This window comes from Neomonachus schauinslandi, chromosome 7 (assembly GCF_002201575.2).
Source record: "Neomonachus schauinslandi chromosome 7, ASM220157v2, whole genome shotgun sequence".
Classification (NCBI taxonomy): Eukaryota; Metazoa; Chordata; class Mammalia; order Carnivora; family Phocidae; genus Neomonachus; species Neomonachus schauinslandi.
The window spans coordinates 139990063-140007282 of record NC_058409.1 but is presented as its reverse complement, the minus strand read 5'-3'; the positions used below and the strand labels follow the sequence as shown (position 1 = coordinate 140007282).

General features: G+C 41.5%; 1 protein-coding gene across 1 annotated transcript in view; it reads right to left on the bottom strand.

Annotated features, from left to right (window-relative positions):
* DNAH5 (dynein axonemal heavy chain 5) overlaps positions 1-17220 on the bottom strand; it is a 211461-nt gene that overhangs the window by 14342 nt on the left and 179899 nt on the right. Inside the window, exons 69-74 of the mRNA XM_044916686.1 lie at positions 12464-12585; positions 10546-10695; positions 6315-6560; positions 2554-2773; positions 971-1176; positions 150-353 (exon numbers count right to left, since the gene is read on the bottom strand). Of these exons, the coding sequence (XP_044772621.1) occupies positions 150-353; positions 971-1176; positions 2554-2773; positions 6315-6560; positions 10546-10695; positions 12464-12585 (1148 nt within the window). The remainder of the gene's footprint in view (positions 1-149; positions 354-970; positions 1177-2553; positions 2774-6314; positions 6561-10545; positions 10696-12463; positions 12586-17220) is intronic.

The following is a 17220-nucleotide window of genomic DNA, read 5'->3' as shown; positions in this document are numbered from 1 at the left end:
TGAAGAAAGCACTTATAGTGAGAGTATGTATCACCACTAAAATTTATTTTAAAAGCAGTGTTTGCAGCTGCTTTTAAATAAATATCAAAGTGGTCAGTCAATAGGCTGCATATATTTGCTCTCTGCATATAATTCTGAAGTGGACAAACCTGGATGTATTGAAGATAGTTATCCACTGTGTTGCATTTCGGAATATTATATCCTTGGTAAAAGCTGAAATCTGATCCAAACATATTTTCACTGAACCAGACCTTAGCAAATGTGTTCAGCAACCTCTTATCATAGTCATCAGTGACTCTGCCCCCATACTGAATTTCTCCTATCATGTAGCGGATGGTGGTCCAGGAGACACCCTGCGGACATCAACAGAATAGTTGTGTAGAACTGACTACCGGCTCATCCTGATTTTCCCCGCCAAGCAACATCTGTATATTTGTGGTCACGAATGTCATTCATTCATTCTTCATCAGTAATGTTAAAAGTGCAGGAAGAAAATGACATAGCCAAATCTTGAGGATTACACAAAGCTCCTGCTCATGATTTGAAATAGGCCCCTTTGGTGCATTCATATGCTTTCATACTTTAATTTCAACAACAACAACAAAAAGATAGTTTTGCAGAATACTGACGCAGCTCTTTAAAAAGCACATGCTTCAAAAGTGATCTAGACTTTCATTTTCATTTTTTAAGATTCTAAAAAACAAGTTTTCTCACCCTTCCCCCCTCCCATTCGACCCTTTTGCCTTGCAAGTAATTTCAACTCAGCTTTGAGAAATACAAAGATAATCAAAATTGGTTCATTTCTTTCATCTGAAATCCAGAGGCAAGTGTGACCTTGCATAAAGGTAAGACCTTGCAAGCACAGAAGATCATCACTGTCACAGGATCAATCCCCCAGCTGGGCAGGAGCATGAGCCTGAGGACCCGCGCCCACAGCCACCGGCAGCTCAGGGCGGTGCACACACAGTACCTTTTTGACATCCATGTCATCTAAGTGGTTTTGGATGAACTGCACAGTGGCATTAAAGTCGGCCTGATTAAATTCATAGGGGATGTTCCACCCCAGAGGACCGAACTTCCTCCTCTCCTGGACTGTGGAGTGCAGGAAAGCCACAGTATAGAGCATGGGTTTCCACTGGGCTGCAGTGTTCACGTCCAGCAGGTCCTGGCTCACACCTGTCATGGTTGGTGGGGTAAAAACCTTGATCGTCACTCACACACCTTTATTTTTTATTACATTTATAGGTTATGAAGTATTTTTGTAAATTTCTGATAGTAAAATTCACTTATCGAATTATTTTTATCACATTCATATGACAATTATAATTTAACCTTTGGGTGTCCAGAGGGTATTTCTCTCTGAAAAATCTGCAAAGAGATTGGGGGAGGTGGTTGGGAGCCGGCTAACATGGGGGTCAAGTTCCTACCACTCTGACAAGATATGGTGGGGATAAACTAGAGGGGGAAGAAGGATGGCAGTAAAATGAATACTACTACTAAAATACTAGTATTTTAAATACTATTACTAATATTAGTATTATTTATTACTAATAATTTAATATTATTTAATATAATACTATTACTAGTATTATAAATGGTACTATTTAACTACTACTAATAATAATTATTTATTATTGCCATTATTATTATTATTATTTGGAACCTGTACTCAGGTTGCAATGGGCTTCTGTATATACTACTAACAATTTAATATTAATTAAGACAGTGTATATAGAAGCCTACCAAAGCTGAGTATATTCCCCAAATAATTATCATTATTATATGTGTTTATATTATATATAACTGTATATTTTTTATTTAGAATTTTTTTACTGCCCTCATCCTTCCACATCTATTTTATCCCCACATTACCTCGCAGCCTGACAAGAATTTGAGCCTTGTTATCAACTCAATAAACTGTAGATGGTTCAGATGGCTTCATGAAATGGAGGCAGGTCATAACTTGAATTCAGCCTCTCCTCTTGGGAAAGGCCAACTTTAGGTAGGGAGCATGAAGACCATAAATGACAAAATTATGTTAACATAAAAAGGCAGGTATCTAGCTGGAGAAGAGCACAGGCCAAAGAAGAGCAATATGGGAAAAAGGGAAAATTCAAGGTGGATAATGGTGACTTCTGATGCCCTGAGGCCACCAGAGCATATTCCACATGGAGCATGACAAGGTACCACCCTCTCCCCATCACATTAAATAACAGGACAATTTGCTATAGCTCTATCCTAACTCATTGTTTTTACAATTTCATTAAAAGACAACAAATTTAAGTATAAGAAGTCCCATTAAGGGCACCTGGGTGGCTCAGATGGTTAAGCGTCTGCCTTTGGCTCAGGTCATGATCTCAGGGTCCTGGGATCGAGTCCTGCATCGGGTTCCCTGCTCCTTGGGAGCCTGCTTCTCCCTCTGCCTTTCTCTCTCTCTCTCTCTCCCTCTGTCTCTCATGAATAAATAAATAAAATCTTTAAAAAAAAAAAAAAAACAAAGAAGTCCCATTAAAAAAAAAAATCCCATAAACTTGGAAGTATTCCTCGACTCACCGCCATATGTTCTTTTCAATCCTGCCCGGAGGCCCTGTGGAGGCTCATTGGCAAATTTAATGGCCATCTGAAGGAGCGTAATGGGAAAGTGCTTATGAACTTCGGTGGTCATCCATAGGCGGAAAGCATCATGTACAATCTCGGTTTCTATAATTATGTCCATTAGCTCATCCATGAAATCGAGCCCCAGATGGCAGTTCTGCAGAAGTGCCCATCCTCCCTAAGTCAACAACAGTAAACGGAAATGAGACACTATTTCCTGTTTCACCCAGAGATGTAAATTAATATATTCTTTAGAAGTAGGTAATTAAAATTTTAAAAGAGAAACACACTAATGACTAAATTAATCCAAGTCAAATCTATGGATACAATAAGGTTTATTTGAGATAAGTATATTTGTTTTTCTTGTTCCATGCATTTGTCCCACAGCATACCAGCATGCCAACTGATAATATTTGGTAGGAGTCATGAAAATAACCAGAGTTGGCCTCAACTCTGAAGAGATAACATCACTGTCATGTGCAGATGGTTGAGTGAAAACGTCCATTTACCTCAGGTTCCTCCCACGTTCCATGAGAAGTACAAAGAAGGGACATTTTTAAAGGCATGAACTCTTAAGGACAAGGACAGTGAGGGCAAAGACAATATCAGTAACATTTAAAAGAGACTCAAGAAAGCTAACTCCTCAACTGGCATTCAAGGAAAGCTGACAAGTAACCTGATTTATGCCACATAACTCCAAACACTCAAGAGCAGGTGGTGAGACATTCCTGTGGAAGTGGGAGAGAAGATGCACTCACACAAGAGACCGAAAGCCCAGCCCCCCAAAGTGTTCCTGCCTCGCCTAAAGAAAGAGGGGAAAGCTGATTTTCTTTAGAAGGGACAATGGACAGGGTCTGGACTGAAGGACATCAGCACATTAAGGGTCTAGAAACCTCACTGAAGACAGATGAAAGAAAGGCTACCTACTCAATTTTGAGACCTATTCCCTCCCTTCTCTCATGGAGTTCCCAAAACCCTGGCAGCAGGATGTATACCCTCTAGAAAGTGGGAGAGCCTTCTGTGGGGAATCTGCCCACTCTAAGAACAAGAGCCTTAGAAGATAATAAGCCCTATCTTTTGTATAACACATTTTATGAGCATAAGAATGTTCCTTGTATAAAGCAACAAAGGCAATATTTTAGATCATTTTGTAATAATTTACTCAATATCTAATCTATAGAATATTTTTGCTAAAATGATCTAGAATATCCAGATCATCATCTCGAGTTGTTTTCTTGACTCTGTAATTTTGGATCATTTAGATTTGACTAGTGCAGCAAATTTAAAATCTTGGTATATAAAATGGATCACTATGAAATTTCATATATCCCCTTCTATTTTCTTGAGGAGTATATAGCGCTGCTGAATAAGTAAACTATATTTTGTCCCTTGAAAAATTCAATTGGCACTGTTCACAATTCAAAAAAAATTAAATATAAAAACATAACAACCACAAAAAGGATTGAGCCACCCTCTGTCACCCGGCATGCTGGGGAATCTGAGGTGAGAAGTTTGCTGTTTCAGCCCTCCCCCTGGAATCCGTTAGCCAAGGCTGTTTCTGTGGGATTACCCCATTCTGTATTAAATGTTTTGTGTTCTTCTTACTGAGTAGATCATCCACATTGCTATTCTTGTGTAATTGGTTCATTCTGTCATATTGCCTCAAACCTTCCTTTTTTTCTTTTATTAAGATTTTATTTTTTAAGTACTCTCTACATCCAACATGGGGCTTGAACCTCTAACTCCAAGATCAAGAGTTGTGGGCTCTACTGACTGAGCCAGCCAGGTGCCCTACCTCCAATCTTTCCTATAAAACTTACAAAAACTAGTATCTCTGAAAGTTATAAGCATGCTAATAATAACACTATTTTTTTCTTTTACTTGATTTACTAAACTAGTAAACAGAAAACATGAATAAACTGAAGGCGAAAATTATTCCATTTATACTCTAATTGCCTGAAACTATAATTATTAAACACTTATTTATTTTAAATTAGAGTTAGAGTTAAATAGGTGTCCTGTTATTTTTGGTGTCTTTGTTCTAAGCACAGTAATATGCAGAGGGAGGAAAGAGGAAGTAAAAAAGAGGGAGGGAAGAATGGGGAGGAGGCCAAGAGGAGGGAAAGGCCAGGGTTGAAGTCCACTAAGCTCTCATGTCAGACCAGACCTGGGATTCTTTTTAAGATTTTATTTATTTATTTGAGAGAGAGAGAGAGTGCATGAGCAGGAGGAAGGGCAGAGGAGGAGTGGGTAGAGAGAATCCAAGCAGACTCCACAGAGCCCAACTCAGGGCTCAATCCCAGGACCCTGAGCAGAAATTAAGAGTTGGATGCTTAATCAACCTAGCCACCCAGGCGCCCCTTCCAGACCTGGCATTCTTAAGTATAGATGCATGTTTTCATCTCTGGATACACTTCAGTCCACCCCTGTTGCCCTCCCAGCTGCATATCAAGTGCTCAGACAAGGCACACACATGTGAGCCCCCCCACAACCTTCACCAAAGCTGGGGGTGGGGCACAACTTGGGGATAAAAGAGCCGCAAGGTAAATATGGAGGTTCTAGAACACAGTGGGCTCAGTTCTAGACCAGAGGAAAGAAACCAGGATGCAGCACAATAGTGAGGTTCTAGATTCAGTGGCTAGGACCTAGAGCCCAGTGGTTTCACGGTGGGCCTAGCGAGACAGCAAGTCCTGCCCTCAGCAGAGGGATTCCCTGGAGGGCAAAGAAGGAGTTTTGAGATATGGGGGGAGAGCTCAGACTCAGGGAAGGAGGAGTAGGGTCTGATCTAAAAAAAGCCAGAAAGGCATCTAGACCAAGACTGCATGTTCTCCAGTGGGAATGAGAAGCCAAGTCATTCCGTCCTCTTTGCTTGGCCAAAGCATGGAGGAAGAGGAAAACAGGGGTAACAGTTCCTCCAGACAGAGTTAGACACTGCAGAAAGGGCTAGACCAGAGTAAACACATGAGTGCCCTGTCCTAGAGATGGAATTCTAGAGATGAAATGGAAGACCTTATGCATTCAGTTAATTTAAGTCCCTGGAAGTGCCCCAGCTCTGGACTGGACTATCCCTTTGCAAGATTACCATGTGGTTTCTAGCACTTTATAGCCTCCAGGTAAGGCCTGAGCATGGCATGCTCTGCATGCTACAGAATTTGCAAGCCACAAAGGGCTCTAGGAGCCCCAGCCTGGAAGTCAATAAGCCAGGTATATATAATAAAACCTCTGGTACGGTGGTACCAAGGTAATGGCAGATTCCTGGCCTCTGGGATCTGGGCCAAGCCTGGGGGACTCCAGAGCACAGATTATACATTCTGGAACTCAAGAAAGACATGGTGTGGTGGATTCTGGAGTGCTGGGGATTCCAAGAGCAGCGCAGGAATCATGGTGGAGGGGCTAGAGTGTATGGCACAGGGGGTGGGGCTGTAGACCCCTCCCCACTCCCAAGGATTTGGGATCTAGAGTGGGGCTTAACATTATGCAAACTGGTCGAGAAATAAGATGCTCTGGTTGGGTAAGTTTTCCATAAGTCAAGGCTCAGCAGAAAAAATTGTATTTGTTTTTCTATAAAAATTTTCTAATAGATATTAAACCTTTTCCTGTTTAGTGAACAGCACAAAGCATGTAAATTTAAACTCTTAATGATTCATAAATTCTTTTCTGCATTGCTATTCTATAACCTGTAATAACAACATAACCTAAAAGTAGACATTTGGCCTCACATTCGCCATGGTCTGCTGTAAGAGCTTGCGTGCATGGACCTCCTGGCCCTGGCCCATGGACACATAACGGGTTTCTATTTTTAATCTCTTCCCCAAGGCAATGATGGAATCCGTGGGATCTGAGCCCATAGATAGGAGACAGATGAGTGGTGTCCGTGGATCAGATTCCTCCCACGTCTTTTCCAAGTCCAGTATAACTCCTTCTGCATAGCGCTCTCCCATAGAGTCCATGATGTACTTGCGGGCCTGCCAAAAACAGTACAGGAATCACCAAAACTGATTCTAACTCCTCCGTGTGTTATGATGCAGGGTGGCTTCCAAAATTCATTTTGGTAGAGTATCTCAATGATGTCCACAGTAACTCTGCCAGGGAAATAGGACAGAGACATTTTTCTTGTTGTATCTCCACTCTATAGATGATAGAGAGGCTGTGTTATTTGCCAACATACAGTCACACAGTTCAAAGACCAGAACCCAAGTTGGCTGACCACTTGTCTGGAATCTGTTCTATATACTGGCTGCTTCTTGGTACATAAAAAATTAAAATTATTAGGAAACTGTATTATTTAGGATGCTTTAAGGGAAATGTATATGCATTCTAATACAAATAACCAGCACAATGCCTGGGATTTCATGGATACTTATCAATAGATAACTGAATGATTTCTTATTAAATGAAATATATTAGATATTTAATGAATGAGTTAATGTTTTAAAGATTTAGTCCATAATTATTCTCCTAATCATTCTCATGATCCCTTTCCATTTTTGGCTTATCCCCTTTACCATTAATTTTGTTTTGACTGAAATACATGCTCACAATATCACAGACTTTGTCAACTGTATTATCAACCATATAAAAATATTTCAAGTAACAACATAGTCCTTTTCCAAACAAAGTAAAATAATTAATCAATAAGATACTATTATGAGTATGACCTTTAGTTTCTATTCTCCCTCTGGTAAAAACTGGGTTCCCTCATTGGGGAGGGTGTGTGCTATGGTGAGCGCTGTGAATTGTGTAAGACTGTTGAATCACAGACCTGTACCTCTGAAACAAATAATCCATTGTATGTTAAAAAAAAAGAAGAAGAAGAAGAAGAAGATAGCAGGAAGGGAAAAATGAAGGGGGGGAACCAGAGGGGGAGACAAACCATGAGAGACTATGGACTCTGAGAAACAGAGGATTCTGGGGGTGGGGGTGGGGGGATGGGTTAGCCTGGTGATGGGTATTAAGGAGGGCAAGTATTGCATGGAGCACTGGGTGTTATACACAAACAATGAATCATGGAACACTACATCAAAAACTAATGATGTAATGTATGGTGATTAACATAACATAATAAAATTTTAAAAATTAAAAAAAAAAAAAGATCAAATGGAAGGAAAAAAAAAACTGGGTTCCCTCAAAGAAAAATTTCCTATTCTGTTTTCTTCTCCTACCCTCATGGGAGTAAAACCCAAGCTTCCCTCCCCAGTGAGATTCCCCAGAAAAATTTCTCTCACATAATAAGCAGAGTGAGGTGGGCCATGGTGGGACCCCACTTCCATTTCCAGAGAAACACAAAACAGTTGTAGGCAGGGTTTCCCTTAAATCAGAGAGGCTTGAGATAGACCTGGGCCAAAATGAGAGTGGTGCTGGTTAAACTGTTGTCTTTGACTTACAAACATCCAAAGTTTGATTTCAGTCAGTAAAACAGGCTCTTCCTCCATTTTGAATATCCAGCTATGCACTATGCATTCTCAAAGGTCTCTGAGCTTAAAATTTGGGATGATGTCCCCGCTCACGTTTGTCCTCTTTGCAGGTTAGAGTGGGAAGGTAGTGGCTACAATAAGAGACTCATCCAGATTTTGGGTGAGGAGTGGGATTTATCTAGACGAGGAGGACAGGTAGGAGAGGCAGTGTGGTGAGAATTCCATGCAGAGAGCACAAATGCAGAGACCTTGAAACAGAAAAGATCAAGTCACCAAGAGGGGACAGAAGGACATGCAGTATGACTTATGTAAGATTCAGCTGTGAGGCACCCAGGCTTCTGCATAGCTCGTTGGCACAAATGGAAATAGAGTGCCACATTGTCACAACTTACTCTTCACACACTTCTGAAGAACATTTTTGTCCCGATACCTGATTCCAATGAAAAATAAGCAAGTAAAAAAGCAACAAGTAAACCTCTGCACCTATTCTGACCCTCTTCGCTGAGTGTTTTTGAGACACAGATGTGTATGTGGCATGAGATACCCTCTAAGAGTGCACTGTTTTTGCAACCAGGCAGCTGAATGTTCCCTGACATGGGCAGTCATGCTCATCCAAAATACTGAGAACAAGCCTGATGCTGCTTATGGAGAATGGGGACTAAATATACCCACACTGTAGACCTTTGAATATACGTCCCAAGAAGGTGTCTGGTTGAAAATCACAAAAGGAATGTAATGTGAGTATAAGAATTTCAGAGGAGAGGACATTTTTCCAGAGGGCCCTTGCAGATCTTAAGACTTGGGTGTTATCAAAGAGGCCTTGGGAAGCCACTGAAAGACTTTAAAAACCAAGGAATAGCATAATCATATTTCCATTCCTTCTAGAGTATACAGGATAGACTAGAGTGAGCAAGAAGGAACAAGAGGAGATCCCAGTTAGGATGCCATTGCTGCGGTCAGTCTATAGATGACAGAAGCTAGGATGAAGATGACAAAATTACAAAGGAGCCTTGTAGACTTAAATTCAGCATAGAACCAAATAAAGTGTTACATCAGAAAAAAAAAAACGAAGGAAGGAAGAGAGTAGAGGGAGAGAGAAAGAGGGGAGAGAAGGAAGGAGAGAAGATGGAGGAAGAAAGAAAGGGAAGGGAGAGAAAGGAAAGAGGGAAAGAGGGAAGAAGAAAAGAAGAGAAAAAAAAGAAAAGAACAGAACAGAACTACTTGAACCTTCTACACTGTCCTTAAGGCAACAGTTTGACAATTCTTTTGGGCAGGATAAAAGTAATGAAGTTGAGAAGAAAAACTGAAGGAAGGGTGATCTCAGTTGCCCTGCATTACAGAACTCATTTTTCTTTTCTCAATAAATCATTGAATCTAGTTGTTTTCATGATTCCTCTGTACCTACCTGGACTTGGAGGTGGCTTTTCCCTGTTTTTAACACTCCCTCCGGAGAGTGGAGGGGAGAACTTCCTACATTCTATTATAAACCCAGCGTATTGTTAACTCTATGGCTTGTTTGGGGAAGCCCCTAAGGAATCCACCTGAGCTGAATATTCAAGCTAAAGTTTTCATTGTGAAGGCAGGACACGGGCAAGTCTTATTAGCAGTGACATTTCCAAGACAGGAGGCCAGCAGATTAAAGGTCTTTGAAAAGATGGATCTCCTGGAGGCAGGATTCACATTTAAACCATATGTAAAACTGACAGGGTTTTAGGCCAACTCTTGCATCAAGGGTCCTGAGATGCCTCGGGTTATAACTGTAGATTTGGGAATACTATGTCTCCCTCTCATCTACCTCTCCTCCCAAGGTTTCCACATCTTTCCTACTTCTTTTTTTTTTTAAGTATTTTTATTTATTTTTGCAAGAGAGAGAGATAAAATGCACGAGTGAGGGGAAGGGGCAGAGGGAGAAGCAGGCTCCCACTGAGCAGGGAGCCCGATGCGGGACTCGATCCCAGGACCCTGGGATCATGACCTGAGCTGAAGGCAGACGCTTCACCGACTGAGCCACCCTGGCGCCCTCACATCCTTCCTACTTAAAGAAACATTGTTTTACTACTAACAAAATGGAGCAGCCATATCATTTCTGAGTTAATATAAAAATGGTAATGGAAGAGTAATACATTACTTTTACGTCATACCTATAAGCCGACCTTAAAAACATGGCTTTCTCATTCACTCCTGTACCATTTAGACCAAAGAAGATTATTAAATCACTTAGCCCAAATGTACACCTCACTACATTTGTTTACTTTTCCATTTGTCACAGAGGTATTGCCAGAAAATTCCATAGAAGCCTCCAAGAAAATTCTCACTGGGATTAAAATATTCAATATTTCTTTAAATTTAAAAGGAAATTCTCCTTAAAAATATTCTCCTAGGGGGCACCTGGCTGGCTCAGTTGGTGGCGCATGTGACTCTTGATCTCAGAGTTGTAGTAGGTTTGAGCCCCACAATGGGTGTAGAGATTATTTAAAAATAATAAAAACTTCTTTAAAAAATATTCTCCTATTTTTTTCTAATATGAACTTTTTACCTGGGCAATGGTTCTGTCAGGACACCAGGATCTAATAAGGAGAAGACGTCTAAAGCAGTCAAGAGATTTATCATAGGCATTTGGAAGGGGTTCTTCCTCAGGGTTTTCCTTATCAAACCAAATTTTCCACATTTTCTCATTTCTTGATATCTGAAAATACCAGGGAATAAGAATTGCACCACAGCACAGAAAAATCTTTCAGTACTAGTTCACGGTTATTTCTCATCATATCTTCTGACTATTCCAGACACGTGTGAATGATATCCCTTGACTTTTTTTTTTAATTTTATATTCCACTACCAAAAATTGTGACAGTCTAAAATCAAATGTGATTTGCTCTAAAATCAGTCTGCATTAATGCCAGGTTACAGCTAGCTTTTGAAGTAGGGAGAGCCTTGGGTTGTTTAATTTCTTCTAATGCTTTTGTGGTATCAAATTTATGAGGAATAAAGAAATCAATGAAAACTCATTTTCATTATTTTAAGGAAATCTGATTTGCTCCATGAAATCCTCTCGTGATCAGGAACCAGTTCACTCATTTATTCACGTATGTTTCCTCATTTTCCAAGACCACTCCTGGCACAAAAGAAGACATTTAATATATGTTTATTATTGAACGAAAAGCTTTTTGGTCAATACTCTATTAATCTAGAATAATTTGAAATATACGACTTAATATCACCATCAAATGAGTAATGACACACATGCTCCCTTTACACGATTGATAAGGAGGAAGAGAATACAGTCCATTCTCCTTTGGGGCTTAAAAATAGAGATGGCATTCCATGGGCAATCATCTCCAAAACATAGAACAAACAAATAATGTCAGCAGATAAATATGATCCAATATTCTCTGGTATATTCCCCTTGATTAAAGCCCCAGATATATTTCTTGGAAGCCTAATCAAAGGGAAAAACATTCCAGATCCGTATTTAGAAAGTATTGTGTAAGAATAAAAAGTAATAACCTCCCTCTATCATGAAAGACTACATGACACGGAGGGATTTCAGGCATAAGACAATCTCCAGGAGAAAGCAACTTCAGGAAGAGATATCAGTTGGGGAAAGGTCACTAGGAGTCATCTCATGATGCCAGAGGGCATTCAAACCTCCCAAATGAAAGTTATTTAATGCAAAAGAATGGGTTAAATTATATGGTAGAAATAATACAGACTACCAGGCATAAGCCAACACATACAGATAGAGCCAAACAGTAGGTTTCTGGTCAACCTAAACTGGGAAATTCAGGAACCAACCTTAGTACAATTTCTGGTCATAAAAAGCCTACAACTTGTGGCTGAATAAAGCCACCTTGCTCTCAGTGTGATTTCTCTCTGGTCATCTGATTCTCAAGAATCTGTTTCTTGGTTTGTCTCAATTCAGCTCTCTAGACACAACTTCCATGATCCCAGCACATACACAATTCATCAGGAACTGGCTGGTTATGACAAGGTAATAACTTGTAAAGATAAGGGGCCAAGGATTGGCATCAGATTTATGCCCAGACACCTGGCTAAGGCCGTACCATGGCAGAACAAGAGACGAAGAAGAAGAGAAGAACAAGAAGCGAGAAAAGGATCTCTAACATTTAGAGGCAAGCTGTTCATATTTCTTTTCGTTTCATCTCCAGGAAGATGGCAAAACCTCTTAAATATGTCTAGTGATTTCATTGAATCTCTCAGTTTTCCCACTTGTGGATCTCCAGTGGGTGTTACTGACATGAGGCACTGGACGGCACCAGTTAGAGGTGGGTGGGGTCTGCTTCATCAGAGTGTGAGTGAGCGGGAGGAAGGTCAGGCACCATGGCAAGAGTGACAACATTAAACAATCTCTCTCTTCCACAAATACCATAGCTAGTGATAAATCAGGAAGCTGCTCCCTGCGACACTGTCGTAAGCTTATTCAAAGCATAAGTTACCTGATCAAGGACATCTGAAAACTGTCTGAGTTTGCTGAGTTCCACCAAATTCAACCAGGTCATGTCCAGGATCCATTTAGATGGTTTAGGAGGACAAGCTTTAAGGTCCAAGGAGGCACCTCCTTTAAAATTAAACATAGGAAGTTACTAGATTTTTCTTTCTTTACTCTAAAACAATCTATTTATATACAAAATCTTTTTCTTACACTTTTAATTATTTTACCACCTTGACATTTTTTTAAAGATTTTATTTATTATTCTGAGAGAGAGAAAGAGCGTGCATGTGTGCGTGTGCGCACATAAGCAAGGGGAGGGACAAAGGGAGAAGCAGACTCCACACTAAGTAGAAAGCCCAACACAGGGCTGGATCCCAGGACCCTGAGATCATGACCTGAGCCAAAGTCTGACACTTAGGGACGCCTGAGTGGCTCAGTCAGTTAAGCGTCTGCCTTCTGCTCAGGTCATGATCCCAGTGTCCTGGGATCGAGCCCCACATTGGGCTCCATCCTCAGCAGGGAGCCTGCTTCTCCCTCTGCCTGCAGCTCCCTCTGCTTGTGCTCTCTCTCCTTCTCAAATAAATAAATAAAATCTTTTTTAAAAAAAAAAAGTCTGACACAACCAACTGAGCCACCCAGGCGCCCCATTACCTTGTCATTTTTTAGCCTCAGAAATATGTCATAGTAATGAACAAGCTTTATAATTGAATTAAGGAATAGATGATTTTAGAAAAACACATTTAAGAATCAGAAACATAGGTGTGGACCAGGGGGACGCTGTATTCTGTCCTAGCTCTATGTGGCCAAGGTCTAGGACAAGGCAGCTCATCTGTCTGGGTCTCTGTTTCCAAATATGTACACAGGGAATAATGAAGCCTGAGTGTTGTGATGATGACAGAATGAGAGAAAATATATATGTAAAGCGCACAAAACAGGGTCAAGACCACAGTAGAGGGTCACTAAATAAGCAGCTATTGTCAACATTAAGAACTGCTCGATGTTGGCACAAGCTCTTTCAAGGAGAGAATTTATCTAGAAATGTAAGCATCACTATATGTGTTTAAAGGGTTCTCTTCTAGAGGAGGGGGGAAAGATGGCGGAGGAGTAGGGGACCCTATTTCAACTGGTCCCCGGAATTGAGCTGGATATCTACCAGACCACTCTGAGCACCCACGAAACCAGCCTGAGATGTAAGAAGATCTGGATCTCTACAAACAGAATATCGCAGGCGGTTGGTTTTGAGGTAGGAAGCGGGGAGCCCTGATTCCATGGGCAGATATCGGAGGATAAACGGCAGCGGGAGGGAGCCTGGCCGTGGGGATCCTACACCGCCGGTGAGTGACAGCCTCGCGCACTGCGGACAGGCGCAGACTCGCAGACCGGTAGCAGAGGGGAAAGGACTTTAGGGCAGCCCCCGGGGTGGAAAACCAGACCAGCGGGGTCGCGCGCACTTGAACCGCAGCCCCCAGGACAGAAACCAGAGCGGACAGAAACCAGAGCGACGGTCCTGTGCACGCGAACTGCAGCCTCCGAGAGGGAAACCCGGTGTGCCAGGGTCCTGCCGGTGAACTGCAACCTCCGGGGTGGAAACCCCAAGTGGCGAAGTTGCGCGCACACGAACTGCAGTCCCCAGGACAGGACCCCAAGCAGCGGAGTCGCGCACTGCGCGAACTGGGAGCGGCTGGCAGTATTAGAAGCACAAAGGGCAGAGACAAGCCCTGACCTAGAGGCAGGACAGGGAGCGCTGCGGAGGGGCGCACAACCCAGGATGCTGCAGTTTATAGCAGCACGGACAGAAACAGAGACGGTGTGGCCTGGAGAGCTCACTGAAGAACAGACTGAGGTCTCTCTGCTCTGAGGCAGAGGGTTGGAAATGGTCTCTTCTGTTCTGACTCATGGAAGAGACGCGGAAAGCCGCCAGGGAAAGGCGCCAGAGAACAAAAGCCCCAAAGACTGATTCCCACTGAGCCCATCCCCCACCACAGGGGCACAGGGCAACTCCGCCCAAACAGGGTTGCCTGAGTAACAGCGCGGCAGGCCCCTCCCCCAGAAGACAGGCTGGGAAAACAAGAGGCCAGCAACCCTAAGGTCCCAAGAAAACAGGTGCATCTTGCTTGGGTTCTGTCAATAATTTGGACTCTACATTCCCTCAAACACCCATCAACAGAATGACTAGGAGGAGGAGCTCCCAAAACAGAAAAGACTCAGAGATTATGACTTACGCTGCAGATTTACAAATGGATACAGATATAACCAAGATGTCGGAGATGGAATTCAGGCTAGCAATTGTGAAGACAATGGCTAGAATGGAGAAATCAATTAATGGCAACATAGAGTCTCTAAGGGCAGAAATAAAAGGTGAATTGGCAGAACTTAAAAATGCTATCAATGAGATCCAATCCAATCTAGATAATCTAACAGCTAGGGTAACTGAGACAGAAGAGAGAATAAGCAATCTGGAAGACAGTATAATAGATAAAAAGGGAAAAGAGGAGGCCAGGGAAAAACAACTCAGAATCCATGAAAATAGAATCAGAGAAATAAGTGACACCATGAGGCGTTCCAACGTCAGAATCATTGGAATCCCGGAGGGAGTGGAGAGAGAGAGAGGACTAGAAGATGTATTTGAGCAAATCGTAGCTGAGAACTTCCCTAATCTGGGGAATGAAACAAACATTCGCGTCCTAGAGGCAGAGAGGACCCCTCCCAAGATCAAGGAAAACAGGCCAACACCCCGGCATGTAATAATAAAACTCGCAAATCTTAGAACCAAGGAAACCATCTTAAGGGCAGTTAGGGGGAAGAGATCCCTTAGGTACAGAGGGAGGAACATCACAATAACGTCAGACCTATCCACAGAGACCTGGCAAGCCAGAAAGGCCTGGCAAGACATATTCAGGGTACTAATTGAGAAGAACATGCAGCCAAGAGTACTTTATCCGGCAAGGCTTTCATTTAGAATGGATGGAGAGATGCAGAGCTTCCACGACCGGCAGAAGTTGAAAGAATATGTGACCACTAAGCCGGCCCTGCAAGAAATTATTAAGGAGGGTTCTATAAAAAGAGAAAGACCCCAAGAGTCATATACAACAGAAATTTACAGGGACAATCTATAAAAACAATGTCTTCACAGGCAACATGATGACAATTAATTCATATGTTTCAATAATCACTCTCAACGAGAATGGCCTAAATGCTCCCATAAAATGGCACAGGGTTGCAGATTGGATAAAAAGACAGGACCCATCCATATGCTGTCTACAAGAGACTCATTTTGAACCTAAAGATACATCCAGACTGAAAGTGAAGGGATGGAGATCCATCTTCCATGCCAAAGGACCGCAAAAGAAAGCTGGGGTAGCAATTCTTATATCAGACAAATTAGATTTTAAACTAAAGTCTGTAATAAGAGACACAGAAGGATGCTATATCATTCTTAAAGGGTCTATCCAACAAGAAGATCTAACAATTGTAAATATCTATGCCCCCAACATGGGAGCAGCCATCTATATAAGCCAACTGCTAACCAAAATAAAGAGTCATATTGATAACAATACATTAATTGTAGGAGACCTCAATACTCCACTCTCAGCAATGGACAGATCATCTAAGCAGAAAATCAACAAGGAAACAAGAGCTTTGAATGATACATTGGACCAGATGGACCTCATAGATATTTACAGAACATTCCACCCTAAAACAACAGAATACTCATTCTCCTCGAGCGCACATGAACTTTCTCCAGAATAGACCATATACTGGGTCACAAATCAGGTCTCAACCGATACCAAAAGATTGAGATTATTCCCTGCATATTCTCAGACCACAATGCTCTAAAACCGGAACTCAATCATAAGAAAAAATTTGGCAGAAATTCAAACACTTGGAAGCTAAAAACCACTCTGCTCAAGAATGTTTGGGTCAACCAAGAAATCAAAGAAAAACTTAAACAATTCATGGAAATCAATGAGAACGAAAACACATCGGTCCAAAACCTATGGGATACTGCAAAGGTGGTCCTAAGGGGGAAATACATAGCCATCCAAGCCTCACTCAAAAAAATAGAAAAATCCCGAATTCACCAACTAACTCTACACCTTAAAGAACTAAGAAAAAGCAACAAACGACGCCTAAGCCACGCATTAGAAGAGAAATAATTAAAATTAGAGCAGAAATCAATGAATTAGAAACCAGAAACACAGTAGATCAGATCAACAAAACTAGAAGTTGGTTCTTTGAAAGAATTAATAAGATCGATAAACCACTGGCCAGACTTATCCAAAAGAAAAGAGAAGGACCGAAATTAATATAATTATGAATGAAAGGGGAGAGATCATGACTAACACCAGGAAATAGAAACAATTATTAGAAATTATTATCAACAACTACATGCCAATAAACTGAGCAATCTGGATGAAATGGAGGCCTTCCTGGAAACCTATAAGCTGCCAAGACTGAAACAGGAAGAAATTGACAACCTGAGTAGGCCAATAACCAGTAACGAGATTGAAGCAGTGATCAAAAACCTCCCAAAAGACAAGAGTCCAGGGCCTGATGGATTCTCTGGGGAATTCTACCAAACATTCAAAGAAGAAATAATACCTATTCTACTGAAGCTGTTTCAAAAAATAGAAACAGAAGGAAAACTTCCAAACTTATTCTACGAGGCCAGCATTACCTTAATCCCCAAACCAGGCAAAGACCCCATCAAAAAGGAGAATTTCAGACCGATATCCTTGATGAATATGGATTCCAAAATCC